The sequence below is a fragment of the Loxodonta africana genome, chromosome 9, assembly GCF_030014295.1.
Source record: "Loxodonta africana isolate mLoxAfr1 chromosome 9, mLoxAfr1.hap2, whole genome shotgun sequence".
NCBI lineage: Eukaryota > Metazoa > Chordata > Mammalia > Proboscidea > Elephantidae > Loxodonta > Loxodonta africana.
In genome coordinates, this window is record NC_087350.1 from 42,987,218 (window position 1) to 43,007,248 (window position 20,031).

The following is a 20,031-nucleotide window of genomic DNA, read 5'->3' on the forward strand; positions in this document are numbered from 1 at the left end:
GCACTAAGCCACCGGCCTGAGGAGCCCTCAGCCCCTCCCTTCCACAGCACCGGCCCTTCAGGAAGATTCTCTATAACTGAGGGGACCAGGATTCCTGGTAAGCCTCTTCTGATACCCAGTTTGGCCCTAGAACATCACAGGTGTTGTCAAACCCTGGATTTGCTGAGGCTTCCCACAATCAGTGGGACGTAGGAGCTGGCCTTCAAAACAGCCTGGGCTCTGGGATTGGACACGCCTTTGGCAAGTCACTTAGTCTCTCTGAGTCTCAGTTTCCCCAAATGAAGATGAAACAAATTGAGATGGTGTCACTGACCTCGTGGAGTTTTTGGAAGGACTACATGCAGGAACACAGAGGGTGTGCTCGGCCAGGTACTTGACACAGAGTGTGGCTTGGGGGCGGTGGTGGTTGTAGTTGTTGTAACAACCAGTGACACTAAAGCCATGCCCTTAGTGAAATCTATAAAGCGCTTTGTGAACACAAAGCAATTCTTATTTTTATGGTGATCAGTTTGGAGCTACTGGAAAGGAGGCCAATCTGAGCTCTCAGAAAGTCTGAATTTTGGAATATTTTAAAGGAAGTACTGTTTTGGTATTTTCAAATGTGCACGGCAATGCAAATTAGCAGCTAACAATGTTTTTCCAGGTAAAAAAAATCTCGCCAGGCTGACTTTCTGCCAGTTGCTAATGATTCATGTTATTAGTCATTGGCAGTATCCACCCAATGGGGACAGCACAGGTTTGGAAGTCTGTCAGGCCTCAGCTCAAATTTCCCCATGCATGGCCCCACCTCTGTGAGCTTCAATTTCTACACCTACAAAATAGGGATAATAACACCCACCTCACAGGTTTTTGGGAGGCATGAATGAGACGATGTATATAATGTACAGAGTCCCTGCGTGGCACAAACAGTTAAGCTGTAGCTGCTAACCAAAAGATTGGTGGTTCATATCTACCCAGAGGTGCCTCAGAAGAAGACTGGTGATCTATTTCCAGAAAATTAGCCATTGAAAACCCTATGGTACACAACAGCCAAATGGTGGAAACAACCTAAATGTGGTACATACATACAATGGAATACTACTAAGCCAGTGGGAGAAATGAAGTCTTGATAGATCCTGCAGTATGGATGGAGTTGGGAAACATGCCGAGTGAAACTGGTCAATCGCAAAAGGATAAATATTGTATGGCCTCACTTACATAATATAAAAAGACAAGAACAAACAAATGTATAGAGAACGAAGTTTACCAGGGGCAGGAGGGAAGGGGAAAGGAGGTTTTAACAGTGATGGAAATATCACGTTAATTAACAGTCAATTATTGTAATTGCTGTTAATAAGTTATACACCTGTAAAAAGTTGACTTGGCAAAAGCTGTGTGATAGATACATTTACAACAATGACCAAAAAAAGAAAAGAAAAAGAGAAAGAGTAGCTGCCGAGGCTGAAAACCTCGCAGGAGTTGGTTTCTTGGTTTGGAGGTTTAGGGTCATGGTTTCATGGGACATCTCAGTTAATTGGCCTAATAACACGTTTAGACCTCTGCTCTACCTCTTAGTTCGATTCGTAGTGCCGGGGGTCTTAAGAGCTTACAAGTAGACTTTCAAGGCACAACAATTGGTCTCTAGCCTGCAACAACAGAGGAAGAAGGAGAGTCAGCAGTAGGAGGAGGATATGGAATGTGTGGCTAATTGCTTCCATTAACAACTGCCTCCTTTACCAGGAGACAAGAAGAACTGGATGGTGACTCGCTACCATTACTGAACATTTTGATCAAAGATTCCATAGAAGAATCCTAATCAAAAGGGGGGAAATGTAGAACAGAATTTCAAATTCTCTTGGATTCCAGACTTCCTGGAGCCATGAAGGCTGGATGAACTCCTGGAACTACTGGCTTGAGATAACCTTTAAACCTTAAACCAAAAATATCCCCTGAATTCTTCTTAAAACCAAAGAACGTTTAGCTTAACTAGTAAAAAAAAAAGTCTGCCTTGAGCAATATGTTTGTCATGGATTGAATTGTGTTCCCCCAAAATATCTGTCAACTTGGCTAGTCATGATTCCCTTGTATGACTATCTGCCATTTTATCTTCTGATGTGATTTCCCTGTATAGTGTAAATCCTAACACTATGATGTAGTAAAATTGATTAGCGGCCATTATACTGATGAGGTCTACAAGATTATGTGGCGTCTTAACCCAATCTCTTTTGAGATATAAAAGAGATAAGTGATCAGAGAGACCTGGGAACCTCACACCACCAAGAAAGCAGCACCAGGAGCAGAGCACGTCCTTTGGACCTGAGGTTCCTGCACTAAGATTCTCCCAGACCAAGGGAAGACTGATGACAAGGACCCTCCTCCAGAGCTGATAGATAGAGAAAGCCTTCCCCTGGAGCTGGCGCCCTGAATTTGGACTTCCAGCCTATTGGACTGTAAGAGAATAAACTTCACTTTGTTAAAGCCATCCACTTGTGTAGTATTTCCGTTATAGCAGCACTAGAAGACTAAGACAATTCTCTGTTCAGAACTATTTCTATGGGATCAAATTGACAGTAGCAACTCAAAAAAATTAGGTAGAAACCTTACAGCACAGTGAATATATGTTAATGGGAAAGGAACAACTCAGAAAAGGAGGAAGAGAGTGGTTGCACAACTCAAAGAATGTAATCAATGTCACTGAATTGTATGTGTAGAAGCTGTCAAATTGCTGCTTTTTTTTTTTAGTTGTCCTTTATGTGAAAGTTTACAGCTCAAGTTAGTTTCTCATACGAAAATTTAGACACACTTTGTTATGTGACCCTAGTTGCTCTCTCTATAATGTAACAGCACACTCCTTTCCACTCCAGATTTCTCATGTCCATTCAACCAGCTCCTGTCCCTTTCTGCCTTCTCAGCTTGCCTCCGGACAGGAGCTGCCCGTTTAGTCTCATGTATCCACTTTAACTAAGAACAGTTCTCACGAGCATCATTTTATGTCTTATAGTCCAGTCTAATCTTTGTTTGAGCAGTTGGCTTCAGGAATGGTTTTAGTTCCGGGTTAACAAACAGTCCAGGGGCCATGTCTTCTGGAGTTCCTCCAGTTTCAAGCAGACCATTAAGTCTGGTCTTTTTACTAGAATTTGAGTTCTGCACCCCACTTTTCTCCTTCTCGCTCAGGAACTCTCTGTTGTGTTCCCTGTCAGGGTAGTCACTGGTGGTAGCCAGGCACTATCTAGTTCTTCTGGTCTCAGGTTGATGGAGTCTCTGGTTTACGTGGCCCTTTCTGTCTCCTGGGCTAATGTTTTCCTTTTGACTCTTTGCTGTTCTTCATTCTCCTTTGCTCCAGGTGGGTTGAGACCAATTGATGCATCTTAGATGGCCGCTTGCTAGCTTTTAAGACCCCAGACGCCACTCACCAAAGTGGGATGCAGAATATTTTCTTAATAAACTTTGTTAGGCCAATTGACCTAGATGTCCCTGAAACCATGGTCCCCAGACCCCTCCCCTGCTACTTCGTCCCTCGAAATGTTTGGTTGTATTCAGGAAACTTCTTAGCTTTTGGTTTAGTCCAGTTGTGCTGACCTCCCCCGTATTCTGTGTTGTCCTTCCCTTCACCTAAGATAATTCTTGTCTACTACCTTTTTTTTACTACCTAGTTAGTGAATACCCCTCTCCCTCCCTCTTCACCCCTTTAACCATCAAAGAATGTTTTCATCTGCGTTTAAACTTTTTCTTGACTTCTCATAACAGTGGTGTCATACAATATTTGTCCTTTTGCGACTGACTAATTTCACTCAGCATAATGCCTTCCAGATTCATCCATGTTATGAGATGTTTTTCAGATTAATCGTTGTTCTTTATCATTGTGTAGTATTCAATTGTGTAATTTGTTTATCCATTCTTCCATTGATGGGTGCCTAGGTTGTTTCCACCTTTTTGCTATTGTGAACAGTGCTGCAGTGAACATGGACGTGCATGTATCTATTCATGTAAAGGCTCTTATTTCTCTAGGATATATTCCAAGGAGTGGGATTGCTGGATCGTATGGTACTTCTATTTCAAGCTTTTCCAGGAAGTGTCAAATCAATTTCCAAAATGGTTGTACCATTTTACATTCCCACCAGCAGTGTATAAGTGTTCCAGTCTCTCCACAACCTCTCCAACATTTATTACTTTGTGATTTTTGGATTAATTGTAGCCTTGTTGGGGTGAGATGGTATCTCATTATAGTTTTGCTTTTTGTTTCTCTAATAGCTAATGATAGTGAGCATTTCCTCATGTATCTGTTAGCTGCCGGAATGTCTTCTTTAGTGAAGTCCTGTTCATATCCTTTGCCCGTTTTTTAATTGGGTTATTTGTCTTTTTGTTGTTGAGGTTTTGCAGTATTTTGTAGATTTTAGAGATTAGGCCCTGATTGGATATGTCGTAGCCAAATTTTTTTTCCTAGCCTGTAGGTTGTCTTTTTACTCTTTTGGTGAAGTCTCTTGATGAGCATTTAAGTGTTTGATTTTTGGGAGCTCCCAGTTACCTAGTTTTTCTTCTGGTGTTTGTGTATTGTTAGTAATGATTTGTATTCTGTTTATGCCATGTATTAGGGTTCCTAGCATTGTCCCTATTTTTTCTTCCCTAATCTTTATCGTTTTAGATTTTATATTTACGTCTTTGATCCATTTTGAGTTACTTTCTGCACTTGGTGTGATGTATGCATCTTGTTTCATTTTTTTGCAGATGGGTATCCAGTTATGCAAGCACCATTTGTTAAAGAGGCTGTCTTTTTTCCGTTGAACAGCCTTGAGGCCTTTGTCAAATATCAGCTACTCATAGGTGGTTGAATTTACGTCTGGATCCTCAATTCTGTTCCATTTGTCTATGTGTCTATTGTTGTACCAGTACCAGGCTGTTTTGACTACTGTGGCGGTAGGTATAATAAGTTCTAAAATCAGGTAGTGTGAAACCTCCCACTTTGTTCTTCTTATGCCTTACTTATCCAGGGCTTCTTCCCTTTCCATATGAAGTTGGTAATTTGTTTCTCCATCTCATTAAAAAATGCCATCGGAATTTGGATTGGGATTTCATTGTATCTGTAGATTGCTTTGGATAGAATTGGCATTTTGACAATGTTGAATCTTCCTATCCATGGGCAATGTATGTTTTTCTACTTATGTGCAGCAGTGTCTTATAGTTTTCTTTCTATAGGTATTTTACATCTCTGGTTAGTTTACTCCTAAGTATTTTATCTTCTTGGGGGCTATTGTAAATGGTATTCATTTGGTGATTTCCTCTTGGAGGTTCTCTTTGTTGGTGGATAGGAATCCAACTGATTTCTGTATGTTTGTCTTGTATCCTGACACTCTGCTGAACTGTTCTATTAGTTCCAATAGTTTTCTTGTGGATTCTTTGGGGTTTTCTGTGTATAAGATCATATCATCTGCAAGTAGAAATACTTTTACTTCTTCCTTAGAATTGGTGTATGTTTTGCTGTGTAAATTCTCAAGAACAACAACAAAATAAATAAAATTATATTAAAAGAAAAAAAGGAAAGAAAACCCTGTGGAGCACAATTCTACTCTGACACGCGTGGGGTTGCCATGTTTTATATAATGTACCTGAAGTGTTTAGCCTGGGGTCTATTCATTAATCTTAACAAAATATATTCCTAATGTTTAATAGAATGTGTTCTTTAAAGCAATCTCCTGGAAGTTAGTTTTCATTTTTAGCTTTTCCTTGTTCTCTATAGATAGTATAGGGCATGTATTTCCATCTAGACCAGATTAGTTTTAGATTAAAATCAGATTTTTGGATGGGCTCAGTGGTTAAGAGCTCAGCTGCTAACCAGAAGGTTGGCAGTTTGGATCCACTAGTTGCTCCTTGGAAACCCTGTGGGGCAGTTCTGCTCTGTTCTATAGGGTCACTATGAGTTGGAATCGACTCGATGGCAAAAGGTTTTTTGGATTTGGTGGCATAGTATTTGAGAACTTGGCCACTACCCAAAAGTTCTTCAGTTGGAATCCACCAGCCGCTTCTTGGAAATCCTATGGGGCAGTTCTACTCTGTCCTATAGGGTTACTATGAGTTAGAATTGACTCGATGGTGATGGGTTTGGTTTTCCTTTGAAGTCACGAAGGAGTTTGGTGGAAAGAACCCCTGGGCAGGAATCAGGAGAGCTGGGTTCTAATCCTGCCTTGGAGGCACAAAGGGCCAAATTGCTGGCGAGATGGCCCAGTCCCTTACACACTCTGGGCTTAAAGGGACTGAATGTGAAAATCTCCAAATCCTTTCCAGCTTACTAATTCTTTGATGCCCGGTTAGCAGAGCAATAAGCAACTTGATTCCTCATCCCACCCTCAAAGACAAACATACGCAGATGTCAATCAGAGCTTTGCCTGGGCCAGTCTTTTTCTCCCCTGCCACCCCAACAACTTGCCACCCAGGAGTTGTGGCTGCATTTACCTTGTGCTTTTTCTCCATTTTAATGGCCTTCTGGGCAGCCTTTTGTTCCTGCACCCACAGTTGCTGGTACCGGTGCTGCAGCAGATCAAAGAAGGGTGTCGAAGGCCTAGAGGGAAGTCCAGACAGAGCTTGAGGTCTTGGAAAAGCCAGCGTCACCCCCCTTCCACACGGTGCTTACCTAACAGGGCTACAGATCAAATCTTCCCAGGGTTGTGAAGACCCTTCCCAAGCCTGCAAAAGCCATGGAAGGAGCAGATCCCTTGCATGATTCATTCAACAAACATTTACTTTGCACCTACAGATGCTAGGGCTGGGGACTGTCTTGTAGCCAAGAAGCCTGCAGTCCTGTGGGCACTTATCCTGTGCTAAGCACTGTATATGCCCTGCCCCCTAGCAGCACATTACAGCAGGTACAATTATTAAAGTCCACTACCCAGCTGTCAGTTTTTTGTACTGTGGTGGCTTTTATGTTGCTATGATGCTGGAAGCTATGACACTGGTATTTCAAATACCAGCAGGGTCACCCATGGGGGCAGGTTTCAGCAGAGCTTCCAGACTAAGACTAGGAAGAAAGGCCTGGCAATCTACTTCTGAAAATTAGTCAGTGAAAGCCATATACATCACAACAGAATATTATCTGATATTGTCATGAATTGAATTGTGTCCCCCCAAAATATGTGTCAACTTGACTAGGCCATGATCCTTAGTAGTATGTAATTATCCTCCATTTTGTGACCTGATATAATTATTCTTCACTTTTTGATCTGATGTAATTATCCTATGTGCTGTAAATCCTAACATCTATGATGTTAATGAGCAAGATTAGAGGTAGTTATGTTAATGAAGCAGGACACAATCTACAAGATTAGGTTGTATCTTCAGTTGATCTCTTGAGTATAAAAGAGATTAAACAAGTAAGCAGAAATCAAGGGACTCCCTACTATTAAGAAAGAAGAGCTGGGAGTGAAGTGTGTCCTTTAGACCCTGGGTCCCTGCACTGAGAAGCTCCTAGATAAGGGGAAGATTGGTGACAAGGACCTTACCCCAGAGCCAACAGAGCAAGAAAGACTTCCCCTGGTATAACAGAAATACAAGTGGCTAGTTTGTTAAAGCCATTCACTTACGGTATTTTTGTTACAGCAGCACTAGGTAACTTTTGCCAGTTCAACTTTTTACAGGTGTACAACTTGTTAGCAGCAATTACATTAATTAGCTATGCTACCCTACCCTTAATCAATGACATTTTTCTATCACTGTAAACTGAAATTCTGTATTCCATAAGCTATAACCCCCTCTCCCCCTCCCTCCTGCCCCTTTGTTCTTTGTTCTCTATACAGTTGCCTGTTCTTGTCTTTTTTATAGGAAGCCGTTGTGGTGCAGTGGTTCAGCACTCGGCTACTAACCTAAAAATCTATGATTTGAACCCACCAGCCACTCCAAGGGAAAAAGATGTGACAGTTTGCTTCCATAAAGATTTACAGCCTTGGAAACCCTATGGAGCAGTTCTACTCTGTCCTATAGGGTTGCTATGAGTAAGCACTGGCTCAATGGCAATGGGTTTGGTTCTTTTTTTATGTAAGTGAGGTAATATAATATTTGTCCTTTTGTGATTGATTTATTTCACTCACCATAATGTCTTCAAGCTCCATCTATATTGTAGCATGTATTGAGACTTCATTTCTCCTACTTGCTGCATAGTATTCCACTGTATGAACGTACCACATTTTGTTTATCCATTCATCTGCTGATGGACATTTAGATTGTTTTCACCTTTTGGCTATTGTACATAGTGCTGCAGTAAACATTGGTGTACAAATCTCTGTTTGGGTCTCTGCTTTCAAGTCTTTTGGGTATATACCTAGGAGTGGAATTCCTGGGTCACATGATTGTTATATTTTTAGTTTTTTGAGAAACCGCCAAACTGTTTTCTACAACAGCTGTACTACTTTGCATTCCCATCAGCGATGGGTAAGAGTTCCAATTTTTCCACATCCTCACCAACATTTGTTATTTTCTGTTGTTTTTTTTTTTTTTAAGCCATTCTAGTGGAAGTGAAATGGTATCTCATCGTGGTTTTGATTTGCATCTCTCTCATGGCTACTGACGTTGAATTTTTTTCCTGTGTTTGGTGGCCATTTGAACATTCTCTTTGGTGAAATGTCTATACAAGCCCTTTGCCCATTTTATGATGGGGTTATTTGTCTTTTTGTTGTTAAGTTGTTGAAATTTTATATATATTCATTAGATTCTTGTCAGATATATGGTTTCTGAAGATATTCTTCCAGTTGGTATTTTGGTTTTTCACTTTTTGGGTAAAGTTTTTGATAAAAAGTTTTTAATTTTTATGAGATCTTATTTATTTTGTTTTTGCTGTTTGTGCTATTGTTATTACATTAGATAATCCACTGTTAAAAGCTAGGCCTGACAGCATTGCCCCTGCTTTGTCTTTTAACAATTTTATGGTTTTAGTTTTCACATTTAGGTCTTTAATCTTTTTTGAGGAGGCGAGGCCAAGATGGTGAAATAGACACATCCTGTGGTCCCTCTTACAACAAAGACCAAAAAAAACAAGTGAATAGATTATATATGACAATCTAGAAGTCCTGAACATCAAGGATAAAGTTGAAGAGTCAGACTTAGTGGCAGGGGGAGGGAGAGTTCGGAAGCGGCAAAGAAGTGCCATATGTGACCTAGCCAGCATCCTGCAGGCTGGGTCATTTGGTGCACGTGGGCTGAGACAAGCAGTAGGGCCTGGGATGCATTTTACCACATCAGGAGAGACCTAGTGGTGGAGAGTCTGCACAAGCCTCCAGAGCCAAGAAGAAGCAGCGCTGGATCTGTGAAAGTTAAGTCCAAGTGTCTAACCTAAAGCACAGGTTCAAAATAACCTTTCCTCTCTGGGACTTCCAGGAGGGAGAAGTGCCTCTCTTCTCCTCACCTACCCCCACCCTGCTCTGCTGCAGTGTCAATTGGCAGTATTCAGCAGTTGCTGCACCCCGTAGGCCGGAAGTGGGACCTGTTGCACCTGAGCCTGTCTCCTGGCCTTTGAGGAGAGAACAAATGAACAAACAAACAAAAAAGAAACCACCAGCTCCTCTAAGCTGGGAGCTCAGGACTAACCTTACCCAAGCCAGTCTCGTGGGTTTAAAAATTGCCACACCCCCTAAGCTGGGAACTTATGACAGGCACTGCCTCTTTGCCTAGGCACAGGCATAAGGGGTCCATGGACTTCAGTGCCTTTCATCCCTGCCTAGACTTGTGTGGGCCCATTCAACAGCATATGCCCTCATTAGCATAGTCAACAGGATACATACCTGAAGCCTATTTTCAGTTGCAACAGCTAAGGGGGAGTGGCAGATTCGCAGCATTTGACACCACCCTGCCCATTAAGCAGGGTCCTCAGTCACCCATATCAGGGGCCTGAGGACTGGTGGCTTAACGCATTCCACCTAGCCACCCACGACAGGGGTCTGAGAAAAAGTGGTGCCTTCCAGTTCTTACAGCCAACAGCACTGGTGCCCAAAGTCTGGCTGTAAAACCCACCCTTCTACATGCTATAGGGGACAGGGACATACCTTCCATCCAGGCACTCAGGGGCAGCTGTCAGCCCCCTACCTTGCTCAGCACATAACCCACTACTGCATCCAGATGCCTGTGACTGCTCCAATCACCCCTACATAGCCCTGCCCGTCTAGCACTGTAGATTATAGGCTGTACCACATACTCGGTGACTGAAAACTTGGACACCTGAACTGAATCCACACAAGAAAGTAAACGGACTCCTGGGCTCACACACCTAGTAGCAGCTCTAGCCACCTAGAGACAGAGTTTCAAGGACACCAATAACCAAAGTAGCTCACATGCCCAGCTTATTTAAGCATATTAAAACAAAACAAAACTAGAAGGTAGGACACAGTAAGCAAACACAAAATAAATAAATACAATAACTTATTGATGGCTCAGAGACAACAGTTAATATCAAATCACATAAAGAAGCAGACCATAATGGCTTCAGCAAGTGACCAAAACAAAGAACCAAAAAACCTTCTGGAGGAAGAGAAGGTCTTAGAATTACTAGAGGTAGAATTCAAAAAATTAATATACAGAGCTCTTCAAGAAATCAGGAAGAAGATCAGGCAAAACTCAGACCAAGCCAAGGGACACCACAGACAAAGCAACAGAGGAATTTAGGAAAACTATACAAGAGCAGAATGACAAATTTAACAGGCTGCTAGAATCTATAGAGAGAGAGCAAACAGAAATTCAAAAGACTAACAATAAAATTCCAGAATTAGACAACTCAGTAGAAAGTCAGAGGAGCAGAATTGAGGCAATGGAAGTCAGAAGTAGTGGGATTGAAGATAAAGCACTTGACACCAATTTATTTGAAGAAAAATCAGATAAAAGAATTTTAAAAAGTGAAGAAACCCTAAGAATTATGTGTGACTCTATCAACAGGAATAGCCTACGAGTGATCACAGTACCAGAATGGGGGAAGGGGGGAGAGGAGATAAAAGAAATTACAGAGAGAATTGTTGAAGATTTGCTGGCAGAAAACTTCCCTGATATCATGAAAGATGAGAAGATATCTACGCAAGAAGCTCATCAAACTCCACATAGGGTAGACCCCAAGACATAGTATAATCAAACGTACCAAACCAAAGACAAAAAGAATTTTAAGAACAGCTAGGGATTGAAAAGTCACCTACAAAGGAGAGTCAATAAGACTAAGCTCTGACTACTCAGCAGAAACCACGCAGGCAAGAAAGCAATGCAATGACGTATATAAAGCCTTGAAGGAAAAAAATTGCCAGCCAAGATTTAAATATCCAGCAAAACTAGGGCATTTCCAGTTAAACAGAAGTTGAGGGAATTTGTAAAAACTAAACCAAAATTACAAGCTAATAGGAGTCCTCTGGCCAGAGAACCAATAAAACCAGATAACAACAGGAGACTAGAACACAGGACAGAACAACCAGATATCAACCCAGATAGCGAAGTCACAAAAATAAGTCAATGCTAAAACACTGAAGATAGGGAAACAGAGATGTCAATATGTAAAAGACGACAACATTAAGACAAAAAAGAGGGACTAAATAGTGTAATCATAGAACTTGCATATGGAGAGGAAGTTAAGGTGATATCAAGAAATAAAAGATTGGTTTAAACTTAGAAAAATACAGGTAAATTTTAAGGTAATCACAAAGGAAACTAACAACCCTACACATCAAAATGACAGCATTAAACTCCTACCTATCAATCGTTACACTGAATGTAAATGAACTAGCTGCACACATAAAGAGAGTGAGTACAGAATGGATTTTTAAAAAACATGATCTGTCTATATATGCTGCCTAAAAGAGACACACCTTAGTTTCAAAGACACACACAAACTAAAACTCAAGTGGGAGGCCTTACTTTACCAGATTTTCGAACCTATTATACTGCCACAGTAGTCAAAACAGCCTGGTACTGGTACAACAACAGATACATAGACCAATGGAACAGAATTGAGAATTCAGAGATAAAGCCATCCACATATGAGCAGTTGATATTCCACAAAGGCCTCAAAACAGCTAAATGGGGAAAAGACAGTCTTTTTAACAATTGCTGCTGGCATAACTGGATATCCATCTGCAAAAAAATGAAACAAGACCCATACCTCACTCCATGTACAAAAATGAGCTCAAAATGGATCAAAGACCTAAATATAAAATCTAAAACAATAAAGATCATGGAAGAAAAAATAGGGACAACGTTAGGAGCCCTAATATATGGCATAAACAGCATACAAAACATTAGTACAATGCAGAAGAAAAACTAGATAACTGGGAGCTCCTAAAAATCAAACACCTATGCTCATCCAAAGACTTCACCAAAAGAGTAAAAAGACTACCTACAGACTGGGAAAAAGTTTTTAGCTATGAAATTTCCAATCAGCACCTGATCTCTAAAATCTATATGATACTGCAAAAACTCAACTACAAAAAGACAAATAACCCTATTAAAAAATAGGCAAAAGATATGAACAGACACTTCACTAAAGAAGACATTCAGGTAGCTAACAAGATACATGAAGAAATGCTCACAATCATTAGCCATTAAAGAAATGCAGATCAAAACTACAATGAGATTTCATCTCACTCCAGTGAGGCTGGCTTTAATCCAAAAAACACAAAATAATAAATGGTGGAGAGGCTGCGGAGAGATTGGAACATTTATACACTGCTAGTGGGAATGTAAAATGGTACAACCACTTTGGAAATCGATTTGGCACTTCCTTAAAAAGCTAGAATTAGAACTACCATAGGATCGAGCAATCCCACTCCTTGGAATATATCCTAGAGAAATAAGAGCCTTTACATGAACAGATAAGTACACGCTCATGTTTATTGCAGCACTGTTTACAATAGCAAAAAGATGGATGTACCCAAGGTGCCCGTCAGCAGATGAATGGATAAATAAATCATGGTATATTCACGCAATGGAATACTACACATCTATTTTTTATAAAGAACAGTGAGGAATCTGTGAAACATTTCATAACGCGGAGGAACCTGGAAGACATTATGCTGAGTGAAATTAGTCAGTTGCAAAAGGGCAAATATTGTATAAGACCACTATTATAAGAACTTGAGAAATAGTTTAAACCGAGAAGAAAACATTCTTTTGTGGTTACGAGAGGAGGGAGGGAGGGAGGGTGGAAAAAAGGTATTCACTAATTAGATGGTAGATAAGGACTACTTTAGGTGAAGGGAAAGACAGTACACAATACAGGGGAGGTCAGCATTACTGGACTAAACCAAAAGCAAAGAAGTTTCCTGAATAAACTGGATGCTTCGAAGGCCAGTGTAGCAGGGGCAGGGGTTTGGGGACCATGATTTCAAGGGACATCTAAGTCAATTGGCATAATAAAATCTATTAAGAAAACATTCTGCATCCCACTTTGAAGAGTGGCATCTGGGGTCTTAAATGCTAGCAAGCAGCCATCTAGGATACATCAGTTGGTCTCAACCCACCTGGATCAAAGGAGAATGAAGAACACCAAGGACACAAGGTAATTACAAGCCCAAGAGACAGAAAGGGCCACGTGAGCCAGAGACTACCTCATCCTGAGACCAGAAGAACTAGATGGTGCCCGGCTACAACCGATGACTGCTCTGACAGGGAACACAAGAGAGAACCCCTGAGGGAGCAGGAGAGCAGTTGAATGCAGACCCCAAATTCTCATAAAAAGAGCAGACTTAATGGTCTGACTGAGACTGAAAGGACCCCAGTGGTCATGGCCCCCAGACCTTCTGTTGGCCCAGGACAGGAACCATTCCCAAAGCCAACTCTTCAGACATGGGTTGGACTGGACAATGGTTTGGAGAGGGATGCTGGTGAGGAGTGAGCTTCTTGGATCAGGTGGACACTTGAGACTATGTTGGCATCTCCTCCCTGGAGGGCAGATGAAAGGCTAGAGGGGGATAAAAGCTGGCGAAATGGACATGAAAAGAGAGAGTGGAGGGAGAGAGTGGGCTGTCTCATTAGGGGGAGAGTAATTGGGAGTGTGTAGCAAGGTGTATATAATGTTTTTATGTGAGAGACTGACTTGATTTGTAAACTTTCACTTAAAGCACAAGAAAAATTATTAAAAAAAAAAAAAAGCAGGAGTGGCAATGTTAATCTCTGACAAAGTAGATTTCAAAGCAAAATCCACCACAAAGGATAAAGATGGACACTATATAATGATTAAAGGGTCAATACACCAGGACGACATAGCCATAATAAATATATATGCACCCAACGACAGTGCTGCAAAATACATAAAACAGTCTAACAGCATTGAAAAGAGAAATAGACAGCTCTACAATAGTAGTAAGAGACTTCAACACTTCTGGTGAAGGACAGAATATCTAAAAAGAAGCTCAGGAAAGACAGGGAAGATCTAAATGCCACAGTCAACCAGCTTGATCTCATAGACATATACAGAACACTCCACTCAACTGCAGCCAAGTATACATCCTCCAGAATAGACCACATATTAGGCCACAAGGCAAGCTTCAACAGAACCCAAAACATCAAAATACTACAAAGCAACTTCTCTGACCATAAAGCCATAAAGGTAGAAATCAATAACAGAAAAAGCAAGGAAAAAAAAAAAAATCAAATACGTGGAAACTGAACAAAACCTTGCTCAAAAATATAGAAGAATTCAAGGGCAGAATAAAGAAATTCATAGAATCGAATGAGAATGAAAACACATCCTACCAGAACCTTTGGGACACAGCAAAAGCCATGCTGAATTTATAGCAGTAAATGCACACTTCCAAAAAGAAGAAAGGGCCAAAATCAAAACATTAACCCTACAACTCAAACAAATGGAAAGAGAGAAGCAAAAGAAACCCGTGGGCACCAGAGAAAGGAAATAATAAAAATTAGAGCAGAAATAAATGAAATAGAGAACAGAAAAACAATTGAAAGAGAAAACAAGACCAATAGCTGGTTCTTTGAAAAGATCATCAAAATTGATAAACCATTGGCTAAACCGACAGAAGAAAAATGGAATAGGAAGTAAATAACCCAGATAAGAAATGAGATGGGTGATGTTACAACAGACCCAACCGAAATTAAAAGAATCATAACAGAATACTATGAAACACTGTACTCCAACAAATCTGGAATCCTAGAGGAAATGGACAAATTTCTAGAAACATACCACCTACCTAAGCTAAAACAAACTGAGGTAGAAAAACTAAATAAACCTATAATAAAAGAAGAGATTGGAGAGGTAATGAAAGAAAACTCCCAACAAAAAAAAGCCCTGGCCCTGACAGCTTCACTGGCGAATTCTACCAAACTTTCAGAGAAGAGTTAACACCAGTACTACTAAAGGTATTTCAGAGCATAGAAAAAGGTGGAATACTTCTGAACTCATTCTATGAAGCCAGCATAACCCCGATACCAAAACCAGGTAAAGACACCACCAAAAAAAAAAAAAAAAATTACAGACCAATGTCCCTCTTGAACATAGACGCAAAAATCCTTAACGAAATTCTAACCAATAGAATTCGACAACATGTCAAAAAAATAATTCACCGTGACCAAGTGGGATTCATAGGAGGTATGCAGGAATGGTTCAACACTAGAATAATAATCAATGTAATCTGTCACATAAGTAAAACAAAATATAAGAAACACATGATTTTATCAATTGATACAGAAAAGGCATTTGACAAAGCCGTACACCCATCATGATAAAAACTGTCAACATAATAGAAGGGAAATTCCTTGACATAATAAAGGCCTTTTATGTAAAGCCAACACCAACATCATCCTAAACAGAGAGAGTCTGAAAGCATTCCCCTTGAGAACAGGAACCAGACAAGTATGCCTTTTATCACCACTTTTATTCAACATTGTGCTGGAGGTCCTAGGCAGAGCAATAAGGCAAGAAAAAGAAATAAAGGGCATCCGAATAGGTAAGGAAGAAGTAATCTATTTTGAATTTGTTTTTGTATATGGTGTGAGGCATGGGTCTTATTTAATTTTTCTGCAGGTGGAAACCCAATTTTGCCAACACTATATATTGAAGAAGGAGCCCTGGTGGCAAAATGGTTAAGAACCAGACTGCTAACTGAAAGGCCAGTGGTTCAAACCCACCGGTCGCTCTGTGAGAGAAATAGGTGGCAATCTGCTTCCATAAAAACTACACCCATGAAAACTCTATGGGCCAATTCTACCTGTCCTGTAGGGTCACTATGAGTCAGAATCAGCTTGATGGCAATGGGTTTTGCTTTATTTATTAAGAGACTCATCTTTCCCCATTGAATGGTCTTAGCACCCTTGTCAAAAATAAGTTGATCATAGATGTGTGGGTTTATTTCCGGACCCTCAATTCTATCCCATTGGTCTACATGTCTGTTCTTATACCAGTACCAGGCTGTTTTGATGACTGTAGCTGTATAATATGTTTTAAAATCAGTAAGTGTGAGTCCTCCTACTTTGTTCTTCTCTTTCAACATTGCATTAGCTATTTCAGACCTCTTGCCATTCCATATAAAGTTGAAGACTGGTTTTTTCCATATCTATAGAGAAGGCTGTTGGAATTTTGATCAGGATTGTGTTGAATCAATAGATCACTTTGGGTAGTATTGACATCTTAAAGATAGTAAGTCTTCCAATCTATGAACATGCAACCTCTTTCCATTTATTTAAGTCTTCTTTAATCTCTTTCAGCAGTGTTTTAAAATTTTCATTGTGTGAGTTTGTGGTGCAGTGAATTACTTAATATGGCCCTTTTAGCCATAGTCTTTGTGACTTCCACACCATGACTGGGTGGGACTATGTAAATAAGGCATATGGAACATGTGATGGTTAAGGTTATGTGTCAACTTGGCTGGGCCATGATTTTCAATGGTTTGGCAGTTATGTAATGATGTAATTTGGCAGTTATGCAATGATGTAGGCATCCTCCATTTTGTGACTGATGTAATTATTTTCCATTTTGTGACTGATGTAATTATCCTCCATTTTGTGATGTATTCCAAATCCTAGCCTCTATGCCTGTGTTTATGGTCCCATTTGGGAGTGAGTTGTCTGTTACGTTGATGAGGCAGGATTAGGGTAGGAAGTATCTTGAGTCATTACCCTATTATACGTTGTGACTCAAGTCACCACCCCTACCCCAGTCACCACCATTACTACCCGTATTCAAATCACTCCCTTACTTGAGACACATCTCTCATCTTACAAAAGATAAAAGGAGAGAGAAGTGAGCTGGTGAGGGACCCACTACAACCAAGAAGAAGAGCTAGGAGTGGAGTGCATCCCATGGGGCCAGGATCCCTGTGTAGAGAATCTCCTAGGCCCCTGAGGTAGAGAACTGTAACACTGGAGATGGTGCAAGTTGGCAAAAAGTGGTAGTAAGCATGGCAGAGACTCAGCAGCAGCAGAACCAGGAGACTAACATGAGACAGCACAGTGGGCTTCCTAGCCCACGGAGCAAGGTGGCTGCTGCAGATGTGCCAACCCACAGAGTGAGAGAGCTGAGCACCTTCAGGCAGGAGGCTTGCTAGTGGAGTGAGGTCCCTCTGGGCACTTTTTGGTGGAGCTAAAGAGATTTATGACACTTGCCTGAGCAGGGCAGAGGCCAGGCTGAGGGATCAAGGGGCCAAGAGGTCAAGGGGCCGAAGGGCTGAGGGACCAAGGGCCAGACAGAGAGGCATGCCTGCACGCACAGCTGAGAAGATGTTGTCCTGATCAACAAACTGTTTCCTGAGTCATTTCTGATCCTGAATTGTAACCTGCTACTTCCCTAATAAACTCCATAATTGTGTGTATGGTCTGTGAGTTCTGTGTGACCATTGCAACCAATTACTGGACCCAGCAGAGAAGTAGAGAGTGCCGCGGGAGGGACGGTGGGTGTCAGAATTGCTAAAAAGGTTGGAGGGTGGAGGTATGTCTGACCTCTGCTTCACAGGAATCAGTCTTGGGCTGTTGATGCTCATCTTCATTCTCCTTCCCTCTTGTGAACTTAGAGGAGATCAGATGACATCCTGCCATGCCATCTTTACAAAGTCCTTCACATCCTTGGTTAAATTTATTCCTAGGTATTTTATTCTGTTGCATGCTATTGTAAATGGAATCATTTCCCTCATTTATTTTCTTTTCAGATTTCTCATTGCTAGTGTATAACTTATTTTGAAACTATTATATATATCAAACAAAAACCAAACTCATTGCCGTCGAGTGGATTCCAACTCACAGTGACCCTACTTGTTTCAGAATAGAACTGCACTCCATAAGGTTTTCAATGGCTGTAATCTTATGAAAGTAGATTGCCAAGCCTTTCCTCTGTGGCATTGCTGGGTGGATTCAAACTGCCAACCTTTAGGTTAGTAGCCAAGAAATTGTATATATAGGGTAAAACAAATGAGGAATTATGTAAATGCCACTAGGACACAATACTTTCAGCATAAGAAAAAAGAAACACAAATATAAAATAAAAGGCATAAAAAACTTTTTAAAACTTTAACCTTTAAATTGTAAATTCATCAAGAATTCATGGATTTTCCTGTTTCTAAAAATATATATTTTCTACCTCTGTCCACTAAAAAGGTCTAGAAGCAATCACAATCCAGTAGCAATGAGCACCACTACTGCTCAGACTGTGGTCTCTAAGTGCCATTCTACACTAAAAGGAACCAGGGCTCAGTGAAGAAATGTCTGATCCCCTGTGCCTAAAAGCTCCCTGTGCCAGAAGCAAGGAAGTCATAGAGGCTACTAGAGGTCATGGCAATAGGACATAGGGACAAGCCTAAAGGGGTTCCCTCTGGCCAAAGACGGGACAATTTGAACATTAAGAAGAAAAATGACTGCCATAGATTGAAATATCACACACACACACACACACACACAGAGGAGATGGGAAGAGAATCAATATCAACATCAGCCCAAGGCTGACTCCTATGTGGCAGAGGTCAGACATACCTCTACCCTCCAAAATTTTTACCAATTTTGACACCAGCCGTCCCTCCCACAATGCTCTCTACTTCTCTGCTAGGTTTGATAATTCGTTGCAATTGTGACACAGAACTCACAGACCATGCTCATAGTTACGGGGTTTATTAGGGAAGTAACAGGTACAACTCAGGATACAGTTCTTCGATCAGGATGGCTGTAGGCAGGCCTCTGCTGCTGAGCCCTGCTTGGGCACGGGACCTTGTGCTTGGCTTCCAGGCTCCTCTCAGCTTTCTGAGGGCAGACTCCTCTTGGCCCCCTTAGGACAGGCTCCTCTTGGCCTCGTCTCTGCCCTGCTCAGGCAAGTGTTACACAGCTCTTTATCTTCACCAATAAGTGCCCAAAGCCACCCCACTCTGCCAGGAAGCCTCTTACCCAGAGGCACTCAGCTCTTTCACTCCATAGGTCAGCATGCCCACTGTAACCACATCCAGCCCACCAGTGTTCTGCTGCTATTGTTCTCTGCTGTGCTTGCCACTGCTTCTTGCCATCTTGTACCTTCTCAGTGTTACAGATTTCTTTCTGTCTCCTGGGTCTAGGAGGTTCTCAGCAGAGGGACCCCAGGTCCAAAGGATGTGCTCTGCTCCAGGCTTTTCTTTCCTGATGATAGTCAGGTCCCCTCTCTGCTCTGGGATTGGCTTTCTTTTCAAGCCTAGGAGGATGGCAAAACTGACCAATCCCCTCGTTAGTGTTACATACACATTATTTGCATGGCACCGCCCCCACAAGGGTTCCATTTACCTTACTGGCATTATTAGCAGGCTGTCCAAACCCCTCAGTAGGCCACAAACACCCTATTTGCATACTCCCACCCAATCATCGTGTGGGAGTCACAAAGACTATGGCTAGAAGGGCCATATTAATTCACTGTACTGCAACTGCATTTCAGGGTAACCAAATAGATGACGGAAGAAAGTTCTTTATAGAAGAAACAGGGTCAATAAACTTGGAATTAAGTGGGGGAATAAAATCACTATTTTGCAACCTCTAGTGAAATAATGGATCTAGGCAACGCTCATCAATGACTGCTAAAATGCTGAAGTGGAAGGTTGATGGGAAACTTTATAATGGACAGATCAGGCTGACAGTAGCTGAACTAAA

General features: G+C 41.2%; 1 protein-coding gene across 1 annotated transcript in view; it reads right to left on the minus strand.

Annotated features, from left to right (window-relative positions):
- CFAP77 (cilia and flagella associated protein 77) overlaps window positions 1-20,031 on the minus strand; it is a 169,251-nt gene that overhangs the window by 34,230 nt on the left and 114,990 nt on the right. The window contains exon 4 of the mRNA XM_010587547.3: window positions 6,427-6,532. Coding sequence (XP_010585849.2) covers window positions 6,427-6,532 — 106 coding nt within the window. The remainder of the gene's footprint in view (window positions 1-6,426; window positions 6,533-20,031) is intronic.